At 38.9% G+C, this 21,434-nt stretch overlaps 1 protein-coding gene across 1 annotated transcript in view; it reads left to right on the forward strand.

Annotated features, from left to right (window-relative positions):
* The window catches only part of FBXL4 (F-box and leucine rich repeat protein 4), a 63,332-nt gene that overhangs the window by 255 nt on the left and 41,643 nt on the right, over positions 1-21,434 (forward strand). The window contains exons 2-4 of the mRNA XM_064707250.1: positions 5,688-5,859; positions 6,453-7,042; positions 15,583-15,928. Coding sequence (XP_064563320.1) covers positions 6,534-7,042; positions 15,583-15,928 — 855 coding nt within the window. The 5' untranslated portion in view covers positions 5,688-5,859; positions 6,453-6,533. The remainder of the gene's footprint in view (positions 1-5,687; positions 5,860-6,452; positions 7,043-15,582; positions 15,929-21,434) is intronic.

A 21,434-nucleotide genomic window follows, 5' to 3' on the forward strand; every position in this document is an offset into this window, starting at 1 on the left:
CGGTGCTGCTGTCGGGGAGGGGACGCGGAAGGCAGAGGCGGCACCGGGCAGTCCCGCCCGCACCTGCCCGGCGCTGTCCCTAGGCCTCGGCGGGAGCTGCGCCCCGGGGAAAGGAGCTGTTCCCCCGGGGAAGGGAGCGCGGGCACCCCAGGAGTGGGAAGGGGTAGGGATGGGATGGAGCTGGGAGGACGGGAGGAGCAGTGCCGGGATCAGACAAAGCGGGCAGGGCTGGCACGGGCTGTGCTCCTCTCCCCTGCGGGTCCGCCGCCGCTGCTCGGTCCCTGCGGTGTTCCACACTTACACGGCTTCACAACACGACAGAAAGCAGGATAGGAGCTGAACTTTAGGATAGGAGCGATACTATTTGATTTCATTTTTTAGGTGTGTACTTTGGGGTGCTTCACTTCTTGTGGATTGTTATTTGCTACCAGTGCAGGCTGACAAATGGACATCAGTTGGATGTGAACGGACATGATTAGGACGAGAGACTTAAGCTGTGCCAGGAGAGATTTAAGTTTGCCATGAGGAGGAATTTGTCCACCAAAGAGGTGGCTAGACACTGGAATGGGCTGCCCAGGGAGGTGGTGGAGTCACTGTCCTTGGAGCTGTTTAAGGAAACATGGCACTTAATGCAATGGTCTGGGTGGCACGGTGCTTTTAGGTCACAGGTTGAACTTGTTGATCTCAGAGGCCTTTTCCAACCCAATTGATTCATTAATTCTGTGACAGTGGGAGGTACCAACTGCATGGCCTAATACCTGCAATCCGTGCAGTGAGGAGGCAGCTGACCAACAAGTAAATGCTGTACAGAGTGCGCCTGCATGGAGAGGCCGTATGATATCTCAAGAGAAAAGTGAAAAGGCAAATAAGACAAGTGCACACAAATTTATTTTTAAAAGTAGTGTGGGGAATTTAATTTTTTTTCTTTTTTTTACATGAAGGGAAGAGTTTCACCACTGGAAGGGTTGTTGGTGAGAATGAAGTGGCATAATGCTGGTAACTTTAAACTGTCAATAGAAAGGGCTACATGATGATTTAGTCATGTTGAGAAACAGTTTCTGTTGTCTGAGAAAGCCGCCTCCATAAGACACTTTGTATGTGTAAAAGGTGCCAAAGGAAGTTCTGTCTCCATTGTATCTCTGTGCTGAACCACATAATGAGTCTGGACCTAGCAGGAATGCGGTCACTGAAGTAACCAGAAATTCTTGGATTTTGCCTGTTTTGGTGCTCATGAAGACAATGTAAGATTTTAGATAGATAAAATTGCAGTATATTGCAATTTTTTTCAAACAGTAGAATTATTAGTTAGAAGTGTGTGTGAAGTGGCTTATTTTAGTGCCAGAATGTATTATGGGAAGAAATGCAGCAAATGGGGCTTGAGTTTAAAGTCTACTATAATAGCTTATTAATTTTTAATTAAGAATAGCTTCTAGTTTCTACAAGTTGAGTGTAGATGTTGGTATAATCTTGGTAATTAACAGCAAGAGATGCTAACCTGTGGTAAATGTACTCTGTTTTAGACTGTAATGTAAGGATCCAGTATTCCCTCTGTGCATTAGTGTACAAAGATAATTAAGAGATTTCCCATTTACTGTCTTTTATCTAAGACACACATATTAAATTGCGTTAATCTTTCTTCAGAGATCATATGAGCCCTTGTTTTTGTCATTTATACATTCTTTGAAATTTGTCAATGTTGCTGTTTCTTTTATAGTCAGATGAAGGAGAATTGCTCACTGCTCCCAAATGTGAGATTAGCAAAGCTGGTGTAAACAGGAATTATTACTTCACTGGCTTTAAAAATCAAACCTGGTGTATGCATGACTAGCATGTACAACATTTGCTTCCCTTGAAATAGTACAAACTCTCCTATCATGTGCTTTTCCAGGGATGGCTCAGGGATAAAATGTGCCATTTTTTTTTCCTAAATCTAGTATCTGTTACTTGTTATGTTTTCACAGAAATCCTTCATTTCACAGCCCTTTGAAATCTCAAGTGTGTACATCCCACCTTTTCTCAGCAGTCTGGTTGGTGAATAGCTCTGTACTGTTTCTGCTTGTATGGGATAAAATTATGGATATTGAGGAGTTGCATTTGCCAAGCTAACAAAAATGAGCAGGTAGAATCATAGAATATTCTGAGTTGGAAGGGACCCATCAGGATCATCGAGTCCAACTTCTGGCCCTGCACAGGAGAGTCCAACAATGACATGACAGCATTGTCCAAATGCTTCTTGAACTCAGACAGGACTGGTGCTGTCACTGCTTCTCTGGAGAGCCTGCTCCAGTGCCCAGCCATCCTCTGAGTGAAAAACCTTCTCCTCATACCCACCTAAACCTGCCCTGACTCAGCTTCATGCTGTTTTTTCAAGTACAGGAGTCATTAACTGGATGGGTTGCTTCAAAGCTTGAAAATGGATTTGTATACAAAAACTCTCTGTAAAAAGAGGCAAAATAGACTGAAGAGATCTAGTGCTTTTGAATGCTTTAGCTTAATTAGTGCCTTTTCCCATGAGATCTGTACAGAATCTGTAAGATGTTTTACTTTGTCAAGGTTTTCTGTGCTTGGAAGAAGGAAACAGTGAATTACAGTCTTAGAAGCCTTTCTGTATGTAAAGCATGAAGAAAAGGGTTAGAAGAAGGGAGTTTGCCCATGTAATTGAAACAGTTATAAATGAAATAATAGTCTGGGTAGGAGATATTGTAAATAATGTGATGGACTCCAATGTATTTTGAAAGAAAATATTGCTTAAAAAAGTTTTATTCCTGGTCTAGTCCAAAGTGGTTTTCTGGAGTCCTGTCTGTAAAAGTAGAGATAACATTTTGGGAGTCCTTTGAGCTGGTCTGGCTTGGGGCCTGTGCAATCTTGCTCCCCCCTCAAGCCAGCACTCACCAAGATGGTTTGGGGACATCAGACTGAAAACTGGTTCTGGTGTTTCATAGCACTATTTCAGTCCATTTAATGGTACTGACAGGAAATTAAAAATATAAAAGAAACAAAAGATGTAGAAGGCTGCTGCTTGGGAGGAGGATAAAAAGACACACAAGAAACCTTTATTAGACTTTAGTTTAGCATAATTATACCTGTACAAAAAAAAAAAAAAAAAGAAAATCATATACAACAGGCTAAAAACCCAGCCAGAGATCAGAAGGCATAGTTGCATGGGCCTAAGTGGATCTCTTTAAAATAATCAAGCAATTTGAGGGAAGGGGGAGCTTTTGACATAAACTTTGCATGTACATGAGCTCCAGAGCTGTTTATCGTGATGCTTTGCATAGACCCGAGTCTGCATTTTTTTTTTTTTTTGCAAAGTTAAATCCTGTTAATTAGAAATCAGCTTGACTTCTGGTAGTTCCTGAAAAAAATCTCTTTGTATCATCTGGCCCTACTGATCTGTATTTAATGTAATTCTTTCACTGGCTTATTATCCTTTAACCTCTGAAGCAATTTTTCATTTGTCTTTTTAATTGCCGCACAATTCTTAATGCTTCTTTTAAAGTGCCAGAAGAAGAATTCCTATTTGTATTGTAGTCCTAGTGGTTATTTAATCCTTCTTTTACAGTGGTTTTGTCTTTCTTGTTATAAGCTGCTATATCTGATACTGTTTTTAACTCTTTAATTTGCCTCCACTTCTGTTGTTTAGACTAGTAAGTTTACATGAAAGCTTTCTGTTCTTACTTACTTACTTTTGACCTGTTGACTAATGCCAGCCAAAATTGATAAAGTTGTGTCAGTGTCAAGGATTTCAAATATTTACAGGTTTTATGAAATTGTTAAGTTGCTAGAGGGAGAATGACCCAAATTAACATTACTGCTAATGGAAAATCTGCAGCATGATTTCAGTTATTTCTTCTTGTAGGCCTGGCTTAAACTGGCCAGCTGGCTGACATGCAGCCCTGAACTGCTGGATGGTTTTGCTGCTCTTGGACAAGCTAAGATAAGGAGCACAGCTGGGTTTTACAGTGCCACAAGAACTGCAGGCTGTGGCCAGAGGAAGGCTGGAGTTTGCAGTGCAGATGTCAGGTTGTGTAGGTTGCATATGTGAGATAAGTGATTCCCACTGATCTTCAAGTACCACAGCTGAATGATTCTTAAAATTGAGATCTGTAATGCCATATTTTTCTTAATCAGTAAAATTTTGAGTTTGAAGGTGGTGTATATGCTGATCTAGCCATGACTTCAGGGCTTGGTAGCAGAACATTTGTTGAAGTTTAATGTCTGTTGGCATATTCTTTAAATATGTCTTTCTTTTTAAGAGGGGGAAAATCCAGAAGGAGAATGTATTTGTAATCTTTACTTACATCTTACATCAAAGCATCTCTGCTTTGAAAAAATAAAATAATAACTGTTTTCAGTTTGGAGTTGTTTCTTTTTTCTTTTTCTTTCTTTTAAGGAGGAAAGGTTCAGGGTTGTGCTACTTTTTTTCCCAGTGTCTTTTCTGAAGGGTGGCTTAGGTTGTTTGTGGGAAATGTGACATTATTGGTTCTTGGTGTTTCAGGGCAGCCTGAAGTAAATCTTGCATATTGTTTTATGCATTTCCTTCTGCACTGAGTATCAGGAGTAATTCATGTCCTTGACAGCTACATCAACATGTGAAACTAAACTAAAGGCCAAAATAGTAGAAGCAAGAAAGTGAGAATTGAGCACTTCATTAGTAAACTTTCTTTCTGTCATGAGTCAAATGGGCAAATAGTGCAGCTTCTCCTTATCTGTTACCACAAGTGCCTTCCTGCTGGAAATGTTCATGCCAAAGAGAGCTGTTTTGTACATCTCTGTGTGTTTGTGAGTATGGGAATGAGCAGCTGACCTAAAAAACACACTGTAGATCTGTGTACAGACTTTAAAAAGCTTCCATTTGTTTAGTAATTTACCATACTTTAAATGTATGCTCCCAAAAATGCTATATTAGGGTCTCACTTGTACCCACTGCAAACATTAAATACATGGTTTGTCTGCCTGGCAGTGTGAGGCATCATGTTTGTTGTTACTTGAGGTGTCTTCTGCAGTAGAGGGGTCACATTTCTTGGTTCAGAGATTACCACAGTGTGTATCCTGTGATAAACTGAGCGGCAACTCCCGCAGGGGCTGTTGAAGAAAACATTTATTCTATTTTGAGACATGCTTAGTCATCCCTGCTTGGCCTCTAACGGGTTACGAGCATTGCTCCTTATTCTCTCTCAGTAAAGCTGATGGACAAGTTAATGAGAAGGCCAGTTTGTGAGAAAGTTTGTGGACTCATAGCCTGAGTGTGTTGGGTAGTGCCAGTGGAAGTTGGAGAATACACGGCACATTTTGTTGTGTGTTGGTAAAATTCACAGTTTACATCACGCAGGTATGGAGCAGCTGCTCAATATGGGACAAGCATATGTAAGAGGATCTTTATTAGTAGGGAATATGATACAGCCCTCCTGTGTCCTGTAGAGAACATTCAGCTATAAATGCTTCTTCACTGTTGTAAATAGAAAACTTTAGTAAAGTAGTTAAAGTAGCTTACCTGTAATTTAGCTTTTTCCAATTGCTAAACCTGCTTATTTGATTGTTTTACTTGTGTTGGTGTCATCTGTGTAAAACACATCGATATTCTTAATTAAGAGTATATTCTGTGTTGGGTTTTTAAAGTATGCAGATCTAGTACATTTTGTGTTTAACTGAATTGCTACTTTAATGAAAATATTTTCTCTTGTCAGAATTAAAATGCTTTCTATGGGGACTTCTGCTTCTGATGCCAGGACTCTTTTGAAGACCTCATTTGTTGCATGGTTTAAAGGAAGATGATGTTGTTAGTGAATTCTGAGCATCCTTCGGGAGGCTGATGACCCTTCAGTTGTTGCTGTGTGCTGTCATGGACAGCTTCAAATGGTAAAAGCAGTATTTTTGTGGCTCTGTTTCAGATTAGTGCTCTGATAGAGGAAGCAGTGGGTTAAGTTTAGATTAACATCCCAAAAGCTCCTTCTTTTCACTCTTAAGACCATTTACTCTTCTTTTAAGAAAGTAAAACCATTCACAGTGGTTTTAAGAAGCTGTGTCTTCACAATGGGAAGGTGTATCTTCAGAAATGCTTTCACAGTTGTTTACAGCATGGGCCAAATTTCATTTCTTACTTGAATTCATTTCCCTGAGTCACTGCAATTTTCTTTTCTTGTAATAAATCCCTAAAGATAATGCTTATTTTGATCATTAGTTTTTTTGTTGCTTGAGGGCTGGTTTTGGCTGATATTTCTTCATATCGTCTCTTTTTTTTTTAAACAAAAAATGAATGTCAAATAAGGTAAAAAGTAAATGGGAAGCCACACTTAGTAGCTTCCAACTAAACAATTGTCTTACAATAAAATACAATAATTTATTAATATTTTAGTAGCAGTACTTTGTTTAAGACGATATTCAAAACAACACAATTTGCTTTCTAAGAATCCTGTATCTGCTCACTGTGTTTATTCATTCTGTTTTATCAGCTCTTTTCCAAAACACCACAGGCAGTTAGTGCAACTTACAAAGGACTCCTGACTTTTTGCATCTTCCCAAGACCTATCTAGATGCCACCAGTGTTTCCCATGTTAACAGTCCTGAGCATGTTTTACTACATGTGCCTTCGGCGCCGGGCGAGGACAGCGACGAGAGGAGAGATGAACAGTCGGAGGGCCATTGAATCCAACACCCGCGCCTTGCCCATCAACGTCGAGATAGTTCAGTATGCCAAAGAAGTGCTGGATTTCAGCTCTCACTATGGCAGTGAGAACAGCATGTCCTATACCATGTGGAATTTAGCAGGGATTCCCAACGTGTACCCTAGTTCTGGTGACTTTACCCAGACTGCTGTCTTTCGAACTTACGGCACTTGGTGGGATCGCTGCCCGAGCGCTCGGCTGCCTTTCAAGAGGACTCCATCCACCTTCTGTAGCCAGGACTATGTGGAACTTGCTTTTGAAGAACCAGTTTATCCCACTGCAGTGCACATTCTGGAAACCTATCATCCTGGAGCTGTAGTCAGGATTTTGGCGTGCTCTGCAAATCCTTACTCACAAAATCCACCAGCTGAAGTAAGGTAATTTTTTTCTTCTTTATGCTTTCCTGTAAGATGTTAAGTGCTACAAATAGGACTGTTTAGTGAACTTGGCTTCCTAATATTTATCAGCTTTTAAAAATTTTCTTTATTTCTTCATGTTCTTAAAACTGTGGTGTCTTGTTTTGATAGCAGCTTCAGAGATGTAGACTTTTTTGGAATTAATATATGTCCTAATATCAACTTTAATTTGTGTAATGATAGTTTTGATGTTGGAATTTTTATGGGCGATAATTACTACATCTGTATGAAACACTACTTCTGTAGTGGTAGTTCTGAGCTCTTCCTTCAGCAGGAAGAGGAAATTGTGTAAAAGAGGTTGAGGATTCATGGCTGCTGTAACATCCTGCTTCAAGTAGCCATGGACTCTTTCTTCTCTGCATGCTTTAGATTGAATGTATAGTATAATTAGGCACTGTAACTATTCATATGGAAATGAAGCTGAAACCAGAAGCACAGAACAGTCAGACAAAAGGTGATACCATTTGTCTGATCTTTATTTTTGGTCTGGTCAAAGGGTGGTGAGCTCAACTTGTTTTTATACTCACTTCATCTAAAAGAAGCTGATTTGATCCTGTTGGTTTTCCTTATATTAGGAAGTCTTGATGAAATTCCAATTGCAGGATTAGGAGTGTGGTAACCTGGGGAATGGTAAGATAGTAAAGAAAAACACTGTGTGTGAGGTGAGAAGCTCTTAGTGAGGAGGTGAGGAAATACAAATGGAAGGAGCAAGTGAACAGGTCAAACCATGTAGTGGGGAAAAACATTGGCAAAAGCTGTCAGTATATGCAGTTGAAGTATTCCATATCAAAAAGAGCTTAAATGATACCAAAGATATAAAGGAAGGGAGAGCTTATAGAAGAAATACTTAACAAAATGTGTCCTGTAAAGATTAGTATGTCAACAAATATGATATTGTTATGAAACACACACTTTGGTGGTATAAGCAGTGCTAGCGTGGATGTTGGGTGATTTTTTTACTGACTTACCTTTTACAGATGCCACTAAAAAGTATATTTTTAGGTCTAACTTATTATCCCTTGCTTTCTAATACTGGGCCATTGACGATCATTCAAAAACCCTTGGAAAATCAGGTGTCATGGTTTATATTCAAAATTCCCAGTTAATATATTTTGTATGCTTCTGTCATCTGCTGTGGCTAAGTGCAGTTGCTTGTTTTACAGATCTAATGAGAATATGATATGTTGTATAGCTCTAAAGTAAACATCTGAATTCAAGGAACAGTGATAGGTCAAAGTAATAATAATAGGCCACCTAACTTTAGCAGTATGAGTGCTTTTGGCACTGTAATACAGAACTTATTTCCAGAATGGTATGTGGTGAAGGCAGCTTTAGACTTTCAAATTCAGAACCTAATGTGAAATGACTTCTGGGCAATTATTCTGTGAACTTCCATTTCACTTTTTTATTTTGTGATGTAGATCTTATTTCTTTATGGTGAAGCACAGGTTGGAGGAAAGTTCGCAAATAGTTAACTGAAGGACCTGTTTAATTAGGTACACAAAAAAAGAGAAATAGAAAATTGTACAGAGAGCTAAAGGGAGATGGAAGTGAAAATACTAATATAAAACTTTGGAGTATGGGCTTTATGGCTTCTCTTGAGGTGTGGTCAGAGTGAGAGCTCAAATGCTCTTCTTCATAATAAAAGATAAAGTTTCTGTAGGATTTTGCTTTTTAATTTGTAGGCAAGAATGCCCCCTGTCCTGGATGCATAGGTTAACATTGCTGGTTGGAAAAAGATTGTCTCAGGCATCCTTGGAAGGAGTAGTCTGTGCTGCCTCTTCAATAATTGTTAGTCTTGATGCTAGAGAAGTGTTAGAGGGATGCTTTTTTCTGTTTGCTTACCTTTGCTCTGCAGGATTTGTGTGTTTGGAGCTGAGCATTTGGTTTGTCTCTTTTTTTTCTAAAGAAGGCAATGTCTTATGTATGGTGTCAGGAAGGGAAGATAAAGGAACCCTTTCTCCGCATCAGGGACACAATATTTTTTCTCTGTTCATTTGCTCACCTTTATGAGAGGAATCTGAAGAGTTGCAAGAGCGCAGTCTCTTTTCTGCTTCTGTTCTTGATCTCTTGTTTTTACCTCCAAAAATTCTCTGAGATATCAACTAAGAATTCTTTTTTTTTGAAGATGGAATGCTGCTGTAATCTCAGGTGATTCCTTGTTTGACTGATGTTTTGGTTTGAAGCATTGCCATACTATTTTCTTCTGTTAAAAAAGGCCATGACCTACTTAATCAAAAGGCACTTAGAACCTTGTTTTCCTCTTCTGACTATTTTGATACTTTGTTTTTTGATACTTGGGTTATTACCAATGAAACTTTCGGTGCTGCTTTGTTTTATCAGCTGACACTGTACATGTTTCTGAACACCAGTGTGGAAAGGGCAGGTCATTAGGAAAGTTCTCTTTCACCAGCTCCTACTTGATATACAAAGAAGGCCAAACTGTCAGTGAAGTCAAAACTTTGCTGAGTACAAAAGCTTCTAGGCTGCAAGTCTCTTTATGAGGAGCTAGTGTATCACAGCTCTTGCTCAAGAGAATTTTACATATTTTTGTTAAAAATGGCTAATACCTGCATACTTGGTCAATGTATTACTGACTTTATGCTTCAGTTGCATGAAAGAACAGCTCTTGCAGATGTTCAGAACATGCTCTTTGGTCATGTTCCTTTCTTGCTGGTGCACTGGGCACTGCTATTGCAGCTTTGTATGATGCTGTCTCAGGTGAGCTTTATTCAGTGTCTTTGGACGTGGGGGTCACATCTTCATGGAATGGGAATAAGCATTTACTTCTCAGAGGGTTTGCAATTGTTTCCAAGTAATCCTCATGCTTAGAACATGACAGTTAGTTTGACATTTTTTTCATTATGGTTCAACTGGCATCCAGCAGCTGGAGGATTCTCTGTCCTCTCATATCTTTCACTGCTTCAAACACAAAAGGCATTACATCCCTTTTCTCTACATAAAACAATTTTTAAAAATCATCAGTGTCAGAGGGACTGCTGTTCTAACACATAGAGACCTTTTGTGCTTTTTATTTGTGCCTCTTGATTGGTGAGAAGTGTAGGCAATTCCTTAAGCTATACTAACATTCCATGTACAGATTTGTTATATGAATTAACCAAGCGCAGAAAACCCAAGAAAAAAATAATAGTCTGAGATTAGGGACATGTTGTAACATAAAGCCTCAGTTTTTATGTGGTGAAGAAATCAATCCCTATTTTTGATTGTATTGTGTTATGATTATTTTACTAGTGTGGCCCTGGGACCTTGCACAGTGGAAGAGGCAGAGCTCTACACACATGTGGTGGGGACAAATGCAGCATAAGCTGAGCCCAACCAAGAGTGTTTTCTTTGTTTTTCATAGTGTATTAGATTGATGGGTAAGTTATAGCTAGTCTCTGTGATGAAAAAAATGGGGTTTTTTCCTGTTTTTTTTCCTCCTTTTTTACCCAGAAGACTTACTGTTGATGATTCCCTAGTGGCATCTTCAGTGTTAGCCCTTTTGATACATTTTGATATTCTTAATAGTTAGTTGTTGTCAGTCTTTGTGTAAATGGGAAAGTCAAAAATAATTGTTTCAGAACTTTTTCAACGTTTTTCTTTTATAAAAAGAACTTAAGTTTTTAAGTTTGTAATATGAAACAAAAAAAAGGTCCCAATTCTCCTGTTGTGGTCTCCTAAAATTTGATTTGACTGTTGTTTTTCTGTCATATGTGTGTTATAGTGATACTGTACTTTGCTTTAATAAAAGCTCAAAATCAGAGATTCCTAACAAATCTGGAATCTATGGCTGTACTTGGGGTAATATTTCATAGCATTTTTTCTTCCTGCAATGCAGTGATTGCTTCTTCAATAATTAGAGATTATCTTGTGATTATTTTTTTCTTGTTTGCTACAGATAAGGTGTCACACTTATTAGGTTTTTTCTCATGGATCAGATACCATAATCATTTGTCTGGGACCACTTCCATTCTGCCTTGTGTATTCCTGTTGTTTATTTCTATTTAATTTGTTTAATTTCATGTAATTTCGAATTTTACTAGAAAATTGAGCATGGCTCAGTATTTCCAAGCTTAACTGTGTTTGCTGTATGCAAAGTTTGTTTCTGAAAGTCTTGAAGCCTGTAGAGACAGAAGCTGCTACAAACCAGAGCAGCACGCTAATGAAGATGGACAAAACAAAAGGCTCCCTCTGCTTCCAATGGGAAATTTATTGTATTTAAGCAGCCTGGACAGGGATCAAAATGTTTTATGGAACCTCTCTCTCCCCCTCCCTCCCTCTTAAAAAAAGGGAGTGAAACCAGAAAGGCAGTGTACTGAATGTAAAATATCATGTAGAGAGTGGCATTCAGATGGTTCTTTCACTCCACCTTTTATTCCCTCAGAATCTCAGATGAAAACACCCAAAACTCTGCTGATACCATCAACACATTCGGGTGTGATAAGGAACCTTCGGGCCTGTATCTCACCTATGTGTAACACACAACTTCTGGACATTTGCATCCTTACTTCAAACTTGTTTTGACATCTTCAGGCAAACAGCTTTTCCTTGTTTCGATGCCTGTCATAGAAAAATGAATTCTGAGTTCATGGAATACAGTCATTTTTGAGAAGCTCCTAAAAAGCTTATGTAGACAGAGCAGTTACTTGAAGTACCTTTTGCTGTTTTAAATGTCCTGAGCATTCTTGGAGTCTTGTCTGCTGTCTCTGCTATTTCAGAATTGAACTCTTGGTAGAAATGAAAATTTACTTTGTATTTTCTCATAATAATTAAACTGCTTTGAACTCTGCTTATCAGCCTAATCTGAATGATTCTTAAATCGTGCTCATGATCTTCCCAGTCTTCCCTGCCTTTTGTGTTTATGAGCTCACAGCTGAGGTCAGGGGTACACTTTCCAGGCTGGTTTGAACTAGTGTGCTGAAGCATCCCTGGTATGTTTGCAGACAGGAGATGTTTTCTCCTAGGTAATCTACAGGTTTCTGCTCTGCAGTTGCTTGGCTAAGAGCAGCATGTTATAATTGTTACACAAGTTGCATTTTCATCAAAGGGGTGGTTATATTCTCTGAGAATCCTTATGTTCTCCTTGTTGGTCTGTCTGGAACTCTCCCTTCTATTGGCTTTTAACTCAGCTATTAGTTTTTAACTTTAACTCAGCTATTAGTTTCTTGAGGCATTTATTGGATTGCTTGTAGTGCTTTCTTAACTTTCTGCACCTATCTCGATTTGACAATACAAGAAACCTCAGCAATTGCAAGCAAAGTTTAATCTTGTACTGCAGGAGAGAAATCTGATTACTTTTCCTAGAAGACCCCTTTTCAAAGACTCTCTCTTATTACATATATTTCTTCAGAAGTAACCAGGTCTGCTCGGGCATCATCTTAACCATTAAAAACCTTCCCAACAACATTAGATCAACAAAAAATTAGTCAAGCTTTAAATCTATGCTATCGTTTGAGGCAGACCTTCCAAGTATGATTCTCAGCCTAGAAATCACTAGACAGTATTTTTCTTCATGGTAAGGGAAGAAGGATGGAATTTGTTTTTTTTCTTTACCACATAGGTGTGTGTGGAGTCTTTAGTATCAGAGAAAATTGAGTTCCTGTCTGTCTCCATGGGACAGAGAAAAATATAATGGGAAAACTGAGTCTATGGCTGAATGAAGAAACTCACTAAATGTCCTCCTTTTCTTCAATTACTAGAGAAAATACAGATGTTGCTGACTCTTGTACAGGCGTTGCCTGGCACTCCTTGCTGGAAACACTGAGGCTTTCTAGCACATTGCTGATGAAACCTAATCAAAGCATTCTCAGTGTGACTTCTTTGATCAGCTGTTACTGAGTATCTGCAAGACTGGAGGACAATGTACTATCTCAATTCATTTGATTCTACTTGATTTTTGAGAACTGCTTAATTAACTCAGGGTGTGGGGCAGGCAGAAATTCTTTGACTTCTTTAAAGGTATTTATTGGGATTCAGTTTCTCTTTGTTTTGGGTTAAATAGCTTATTGAACATTGTAAGCTTGAAACAGATGCAGGTGACCTTCCTAGGGGAACTGATTGTGATACATATCCTCAAACCAGGACTGACTGTCAAAATGCCTTTCTTATGAAAGATTTTTAGGTGGATTATCCTAAGAAAAGAATGTTCCAGAACAGAAGAATGAAATTCTTTCTGAAGCCTCTTGTAAATTCAGACTTTTTTGATCCCAATGTGAATTCCTCACTCCCATTCTGATTACCTGCGGCCTCTTTAAGTGTCACAGTGGTGATCCCAGAGGAAGAGATCACTTCCACTTGTAGTAATGGGCTAAGAGCATGGGAAGGATTTACCATGCCTACATGTGAGAAAGATTTGCCAGCCCTGACTCAGAGCAGCTGCTGTTGCCTGTTCTTGTTTGTGGTGCCAGCAAGGCAGAGAGCATCATCAAATCAACCTGATAAACTTGAGTTTTTCCAGATAGACCAAGAGCTAACTTCTTTGAAGTTAGATTGGTGGGGTGTTGATGAGAAGTAAACAGCATGACAAGGACAGTGAAAAATTGTCACTGGTTTTGTTGTTCATCAGCATTTGGTATGCAATGTGGAGCTTCACAAGATTGTGAAATCATGCTACGTGTCTTCCATTTTCTCTAGTTTATTACAAAGACTGGAAACTAGCTACTGCCTGCTGGAGCTGGTTATTGCACTGCCATTTGATGAGCCCAGATCTTCAGATACATTATTTTTTTTAAGAGCTCTGCTGCTGCTAGATAATCCTCTCTCCAGGGTCCAAAAGGAGGAGTCAATAACAGACACATTCTGCTAGAAGTTGATGGTCCAGTGTGTGTTAGATTAGTGAAAAAATAGCCTTTGAGTTTCCCCCAAGGATACTTTGAGTGGGTACATGGAAGTGTCTAAGCAAAATGTCAGGTGGTGATGTGGATGTGTTCAAGGAAGGTCTTGTGCCTTGCCAGCACTGAGTATTTGCTTAGAGAATCGACCTGTGTGAGAGGATGTGACAGTGGGACTACCCCTGTTCCTTTGCCATGGGTAGACATTCGTTTTGTAAATTAATTAAATCTTTTCTTAATACTATGTCTCTCTTATAAAAACTGTAAATTTTAGGGTAGAGCTGTCCACTCTCCTGTGTTAGTACTTTGATGTACCATATGCTCACTACTCTTTATGTTTGGTTTTAGTTCATTTTATTTTTGGGTTTTTTTTCCCTTGGACGTAAGAGTTCTGCAAGTCTCCCATTCTATTATAAGGTACTTGGAGAGCAGCATGATGTAGGATAGGAAAATTATCTGTGCATACCTGAAAATGTTCATTGTGAAATGGAAGTTATGGGCAATGTGGATTAATTTTCTTGATTTTCCCTTTTTTCCTTTTTTTTTTTTCCAAATATCAAACTTCTTAACCTTACTTATGCTGTGTGCAGTGTTTTAATGAAAATCTCTGCATTTTTTTCACTTTCTGTTATGATGGAAAAAGTTAAAACATTTGTTTCTGTTGTAAGTTCAAAGTAGTGGTGTCTGGTAGGGGAAGCCAAGATGCTGAGGTACTGGGGAGCCAGTACTGAAGTAAGAGCTCTATCTAGAGTGCTTCTGAGATTCATGTAATAGGACAAGAAGTCTGAGAGAATTCCTTGAAGTTGGGGCTTGGGAGTGCTGAAGATCCAAGGAATGTAAGACTTGTTTCCTCCAGGTTACTCAGTTTTTCCTGCCACTTGGTGGAGGAGTTCTGGGGTCTGTGTATTGAAGTAAGGTATGTACCATGCTATGTATGGTAGCTCTGTATATGCCTTGAACTTCTTTTGTCTCTCACTGGACCAAAGAGGAGAAAGGCTTTCCAGTGCAGCAGTTTGGAAGTTCTGGCATCTTTTGCAAAGGACTCTTTCAAAAATGACTTGAAGTTTCTACTTTCTTTGCTAGTATGTCGCTGAATTACTCGTAAAAGGAACATTTTGCTTGCCTAGGCAGATAAACACTGTAAAATTTACATTTTTTTTACTAATTTGTAACACAGTAATTTGGACAGGTTTGATATTAAATAGTCTAAGTGGTGGGGATCTTTTTCTTTTATTTTGTAGGAAATAAGAGGTCAGATGACTCTCTTTGGGTTAGAGGCAAGAGTGTTGCTTGTGTACTTACACTGACATGCCATCATTGTGAAGACATCAGCAATCCATTTGTTTCATTACCTTACCTGTGAGCTGCTAGGTAAACTTGGTCACAGATAACACTAACACAAGTGACTGTGACTCTACGGCTTGTTTTGTTATTCAGTGGAGAAAATATGCTAAGGTCATGAATTAGTGTAAGTTTACCAGGAATTAAATTCATCCATAGGGTATTTATCAAATCTTGGGAAAATGTAAGTATCATAAATCATTTTTCAGCCTTTTCTTGCTTGTTAAATACTTCTGACAGATGATGTTGCCCTCTTACTGTGCTCAGGAATCGCTTTAGTAACTTTGATTTTAATTCCTGTACTGTATGTGTGTTTGTTTTTTTTCCCAGATGGGAAATACTTTGGTCTGAGGCACCTACAAAGGTGAATGGTCCTCAGGCTCGGCAGTTCACACCTTGTATCAAGCAGATAAACTTCCCCACAAACTTGATCCGACTGGAGGTGAACAGCTCCCTTCTGGACTATTACACTGAACTGGATGCAGTGGTACTACATGGTGTGAAAGAGAGGCCCGTGCTTTCACTTAAGACTTCCATGATTGATATGAATGATATAGATGAAGATGAGGATGAAGAAAAATTTGCCTGTGGAATGGATGCCCTTAATAAACAGTTCAGCATTGTTACCCTCAGGGAATGGCCAACTAATGGATATTTTGATAAACTGCCTTATGAGGTAAGGAAAGCATGTTTACCCTCAATCATTGTCTTGATCGTTAAGGGTGCAAAGGTGCTTTACAGAGTATTGGTCAGGATTGTTGTTTATTCCCAGTTCCTTGCATTCCTTGTGAATCTCATGCATTTACTGTATAGGTATGCCTGAGTTCTGTAAGTCTGTCTGCTTCCATGGGTGGATGTTAAGTATTTTCATAGTTACTGCACTCTTACTTCTCAAGGATCTTCGCACTCACACAGTTTTTACACCAGATACTGTAGCCTTGAATTTCCAGCTCTTGAACTTAAAAGCTTTTAGCAGTTTTCCAGTAGGTTTTTAGTCCTCATGCTTGACAAAGAAAATACACAGAAGAGATATGAAAAGATTCAGTCAACATCTGGAAGTGGAAAGAGTTTGCAATAGGCTAAAAGTTCGTTTTCCTATTTTCTCGCTTACAAAACTTACAGAGCTTTGTTCTTGAAAGTGCCATAATATTTTTATATTATTATTAAATGAGCTTTTCCCATCCAGCTAAGTTTTGAATTGTGGTGCAGGTAAAATATGTTATAGCTGGACTTCAGCACACTGTCTTCTTTTTATGCTTGCTACTTTTTATTCTGTCTTTAACACAGAAAACATTTGTGAAAAACTCCTTTTAGCTCCCCTGGCAGCACAATGGTTGCTCAGAGTGTGTAGATGAGTATTTTCTTTCCTCTAATTTCCAGTATAATGAAATTGTGGAGTATGATTGCTGAATACCATGTGCAGGCCAGGCAATTCTCAGGGGGTTACAGCTGTTTATGAAGGCTGGTACCCTGATTGGAGTAAGAATTGAGAGATGAAACAATTATCTTCACCTCTCCTGAAATAAACTGTTGGCACATCGTGGAATGCCGAGGGGGGCGTACGTGGCCCGAAGTTTAGAGTCCGACTAGCTGAGGGTGAAAGGCCGACGCCCCTCTGCAATTCCTGGCCAGCGCCCTTCGGCGTCTGAGGGCCTCGGGCTGTGCTGGCTGCGGACTGGCTCACACCGCTGGTATTGGGGAGGAACGGAGCTGACCATTTCCCGGGGGTTAAACATCGGTTTATTGAAGGTGTAGCAGGATGCAAACGCAGGAAAACTAACTGGGAAAAAGTTTTTTTCAATAGGGGGTGAAATAGGATTATAAAGGAGGGGGGTGGGTACAGGCGGAACCAATCGGGAAAGGTGAGGGGATGAACTTCACAGAACTGACACTCCATGGAGACCAATAATCAAAAGGTAAAGGAGGTGTCCTGGGACCCCAGCCAACCACCACCTCCAGAGAGGAGAAGGTTCTCGAAACTTGGGAGGAGAAGGGAGTGATTGACTGGGCCCAGGGAGGAGACAACTTTCACTTATAAGGGAAACCAGGGGAGGGGCAATTACACATCGGCAACTATGAATAGCGGTTACTATAGCAACTTAGCTGACAGGGTGGCAGTGGCGGGAAAAACTGGGGGAACAAAACCATTTTACACATAATAGGGGAGAACAATACATAAATTGGGGGAATAACACAAGAAACTTAACAGCACACTACAACAGTGGAAAGGAGCCTTTACTTGCTGGTCAGACTTGGGCAGAGGCAGGATTGTTCCTGCTGCAGTCTGGCAGAGACTGCAGCAGAGAGACTGTAGCAGGAACATTCTCTGCAGTGAATGAATGAACACTGGCAGAGGCAGCAAGTGTTCATTCATTCAGTGGTAGCTCAGCAAATGCTCGGAGTGCTTGTGCCTTGAACCAGACTCGCTTTTGAAAGGGAGGCTGAGGTGTGCTGCCGTGGATTGGAGGGTGCTTGCAGAAATGCCTCATCTAATCAAGTAGTATTTCAGTCTTACAACATCTTTTGCCTCTAAGTACCCCAATTTAACAAATGAAGGCCGTGCTTGGGTGACCATCCACCCTAGTAGCCTGCAGAAGTTTTTTGTGCTTGTAAAGAGGAAGGAGAGAGTAAGAGAATGTAACAACTCTGTCTTCTTTTGAAACTTCTCTTGAAACCAAACCTCTTGAGTTTGGTTTGAGGTTCTTTTTTTTGTTGATGCAGTGGAATAATAAATAAGGAAACTAATTTTATCATGAGTTAGCTCTTGTAGTGTTTGGTTGTTTGTTTTCTCCCCAGAGTACACATGGTGTTTAATATATTTTGCTGTTGATGCTTGCGTGGCAGTACTGAAGTAAAGAAAGTACTTTGCATAATTGTTTGAAAGTTTGAAAACATGTTGGTTTTAGTAATTCAAGGAAATTAACTGCAGATAAAACTTCATTTAAATGTAGGAATTTTTCTTGTTTGAGAAGGCTGGCTAAATTGATTTGTAATATACTAAAATATCAGAGAGATTGATCAATCTCTTTTCTTTCCCACATGATCATAGGATCATGAAGGTTGCAAAAGACCTCCAAGATCATTGAATCAAACCATAACTGGTTGATTACACATATTAAAATTTTAATTTAGGAAGTATTTGTGTAGTCTTGTTGCACCTGTGAACTTCTGTCTCCGTATACTTTATTTTGTTTTTCTGCTCTTCTTTTTGTCTACCAGCTTGCTCTTTTATCCATTTTTTAGCATGTTTGGTTTCATGAATAAATTTATATGGTCTGTCGATACCAAGAACGTCTTTTTTCTTCTGCCTTGGTTTAAAGAAACTGAAAATATGGGTGGAATATTTGTCAGAAAACTATAAAAAACTATTTCTGTGCTGGTTTTGTGACAGCAAAAATCCCAGTCTCCTACTTTCTAGTCCAGCTGGAAGGGTTGGGCATTGGAGCAACAAAAATGTTGTACTTGGTGGTCTGACAATTTTTATCACCTTGGATATGGAAGCAGTACTCTGCATGCTCTATTTAAGACTGACAAATGTCAGCTTTTTAGGGGAAGTGTTCAAACTGTGGGTGAAGTAAGGCAATTGCTGACTCCTTCTGGTTTTGATTGAGGCATTGCATGAAAAATTGCACCTTTTCTGTAGGTCTGTATTGATTGTCAATGTGCAACTGCCCTAAGTTTTCATAAATGTGCCTGTTCCTTATCTGAACTGTTTGAAGCTTTTTCATACCATCCTCTGTAATTCACAAAATATAAAAGCTGAGTGGGTTTTGCTAAGTAGGCAGCAGTTCCTCCAGCCTTTTATTGTTTTTTTGCCTTTGTATTTCTGAAACTTCCATAGACTATCATTCATAGGATATGTTGTTCCTCAAAATGGCATTAGGAATGGTTTGCTGCAGTATAAACTCCAAAGGCATTTTAGGATTGCTCCTGTCTAAAAAAGAGAAAAATGCTCAGCTTCCTGGGGCACAGACTTCTGTAGAAGAAACTGTAAATTTTTAGATGACCTAGTGAGAGAATTTCCCTTCCCTAACCTTGGATGGTGTTAAGCAGCTGTTAATTAGCTGTGAGGTACTTGTACTGTCTGTGATCTCTTCTCCAGAACCATCCTAAAATTGAGGAAGGATTTTAGAGGAGAGACTTCATGCCCTGGTCTCCCTTCCCAGATCATTGACCATCTTGTGCTGCTTGTAAAGTGGAAGGAATAAGGACTTAGTCTGAGTTGGCTTTGCAGGAATACTTGAAGTCTGAAGGCCTGACCAAATTCAAAGCTTTTGGGAAAGCTAAGGAATGCCTGCATAGCATCCATGTTGTGCATTTCAGACTCACCAAGATGTGCTGGCTACTAAAAACTCAGTTTATTTTTCTCCAGAGAGGAGAGTCAGAAGACTCTGCATGCTCCAGTCCAAAATATTTTTGGATAAAAATTTTGGTATACAAAGATATAAATTACATCTTTGTCATTCCTTGAAGCTGAGTTTCCCAAAAGCTGCCAACAAGCTTTATGAGCTGTTCATGTCTGCTGGTGTTCACATGCACTAATAAATGTGTGTGTGTTTGCTGGTGCAAGTCGTACTGTGTGGAACCTGGGATGTGTGTTTTCTTAAACTGTGCTGAGAAATGTCAAAAGCTCTAAAATACCATCTTCTTCATGTCTTCTCTTTTTGTCTCTTTGTGCACATATACTTTGTCATTTACCTGAGCATGTTTTAATATCAGTTCTAATTAAATGGATTCTAAGCTGTAGCAGCTCTAGCTGCAAGAATTAAAAAATTGCAGGTTGTTCATTTGTCTGTTTCTGAATGAGTGGTTTGCATAGGCCAGTGTATTTTTTTTTTTATTGGAAAACCATTTCATCTTCATGTGGAAAAACTGAAAAAGGAAATTTGTGGAAAGTATGAGTACTGTAGGTTTGACCAGCATCCAGACATTCTTTTCTGACAAAATCAAGTCGGGTGTTACTGTGCTCTAGCAAGGGAAAGTATTTTATAAGTACAAATGGTTGTTGCTTGCTGTTTTTCAATGAAAAAGCTTAAAAAGTCAGAGAAACTTCTGGTTCAGTAAGCAAAGTTTTGCCGTTTGTACTGGGTAGTGGAAATTCTGTGTGGGCTTATAGGCAAACTTTGTAGAAGGTAAGAAGCTAATTTTTTTAAAGATATTTTTTATTTGGTAGTTAAAAAAATACACCTGTTTTAAAGCTAGCATGTGCCTTTTTTTCCCCTGGAAATGGGAGAGGAGGTACTCTTGTATTCTTAGTCCATCATAGCCTAAAAAGGCAATCAGTGTTATATAAATTATATTTTGTTTTCTTTCTGTTCTTTTTCCAATAAACTTTGTTTTTACTGATTGATTTATAAGAAAGTGTGAAATAATAATGATTGTCATAATTTTTCACAGTAAAAACCGTGAAAAAAATCACAGTAAAAATTGTTTGTGAGAAACTACATTATGATATTAGTTTTCAAAGCAGATACTCATTTCTGTAGGATTCTTGGAATCACCACGAACACAGCGTAGCACAGTACAGCACATCATGTCACAAACTCATTATGATACCAAATTGTACTTTATGCTAGGGTACACAGACACAAAAAGTGTGTTCCTGACAGACACCAGACTCCAGGCTAATGGTGATTAATGGTTATTAGCCTGTACGTTTTGAACCTGTTATTTTTGTTTAATCAAAAGCCAGGAAAAAACACTCTGTAACATAATAACCTAGGAGTGACATTTCATGGTGTGTTTTCATTCCATATATTATGAAGTAGCACAAATTCAGTAAAAAATAAAGATAGATTTTTTTGATTGAAATGGGGGCAATTTCATCTCAGGTGTGGAAAGACATCCTGTGTGTTACAAAATACTCATTGAAGTAATCAGTTAGTGTAAATGGACATTGTTCAGTCATTTATAGTTACATTTACCATCCTCTGTATTGCTCAGAAGTTACAAAATAGCTTTTTTCTCACTGAATGAAGTTTGTATTACTTTGCTTTTATCAGATACTATGTCACATTAATTGTAGACATAAATTCTGCTAATTGTGCAGCCTCTGCTGACCTTTCAGCTCTAGAAACTAGGGGAGAAAAATCTGAGGGAAAAGGCATTAATAAAACAGATATTTAGCTGACTTACATAGTGTGGATTAGCTGAAAGTTTGCAAAAATCAAGATATTAATTTG

This window comes from Zonotrichia leucophrys, chromosome 3 (genome assembly GCF_028769735.1).
Source record: "Zonotrichia leucophrys gambelii isolate GWCS_2022_RI chromosome 3, RI_Zleu_2.0, whole genome shotgun sequence".
NCBI classification, from domain to species: domain Eukaryota; kingdom Metazoa; phylum Chordata; class Aves; order Passeriformes; family Passerellidae; genus Zonotrichia; species Zonotrichia leucophrys.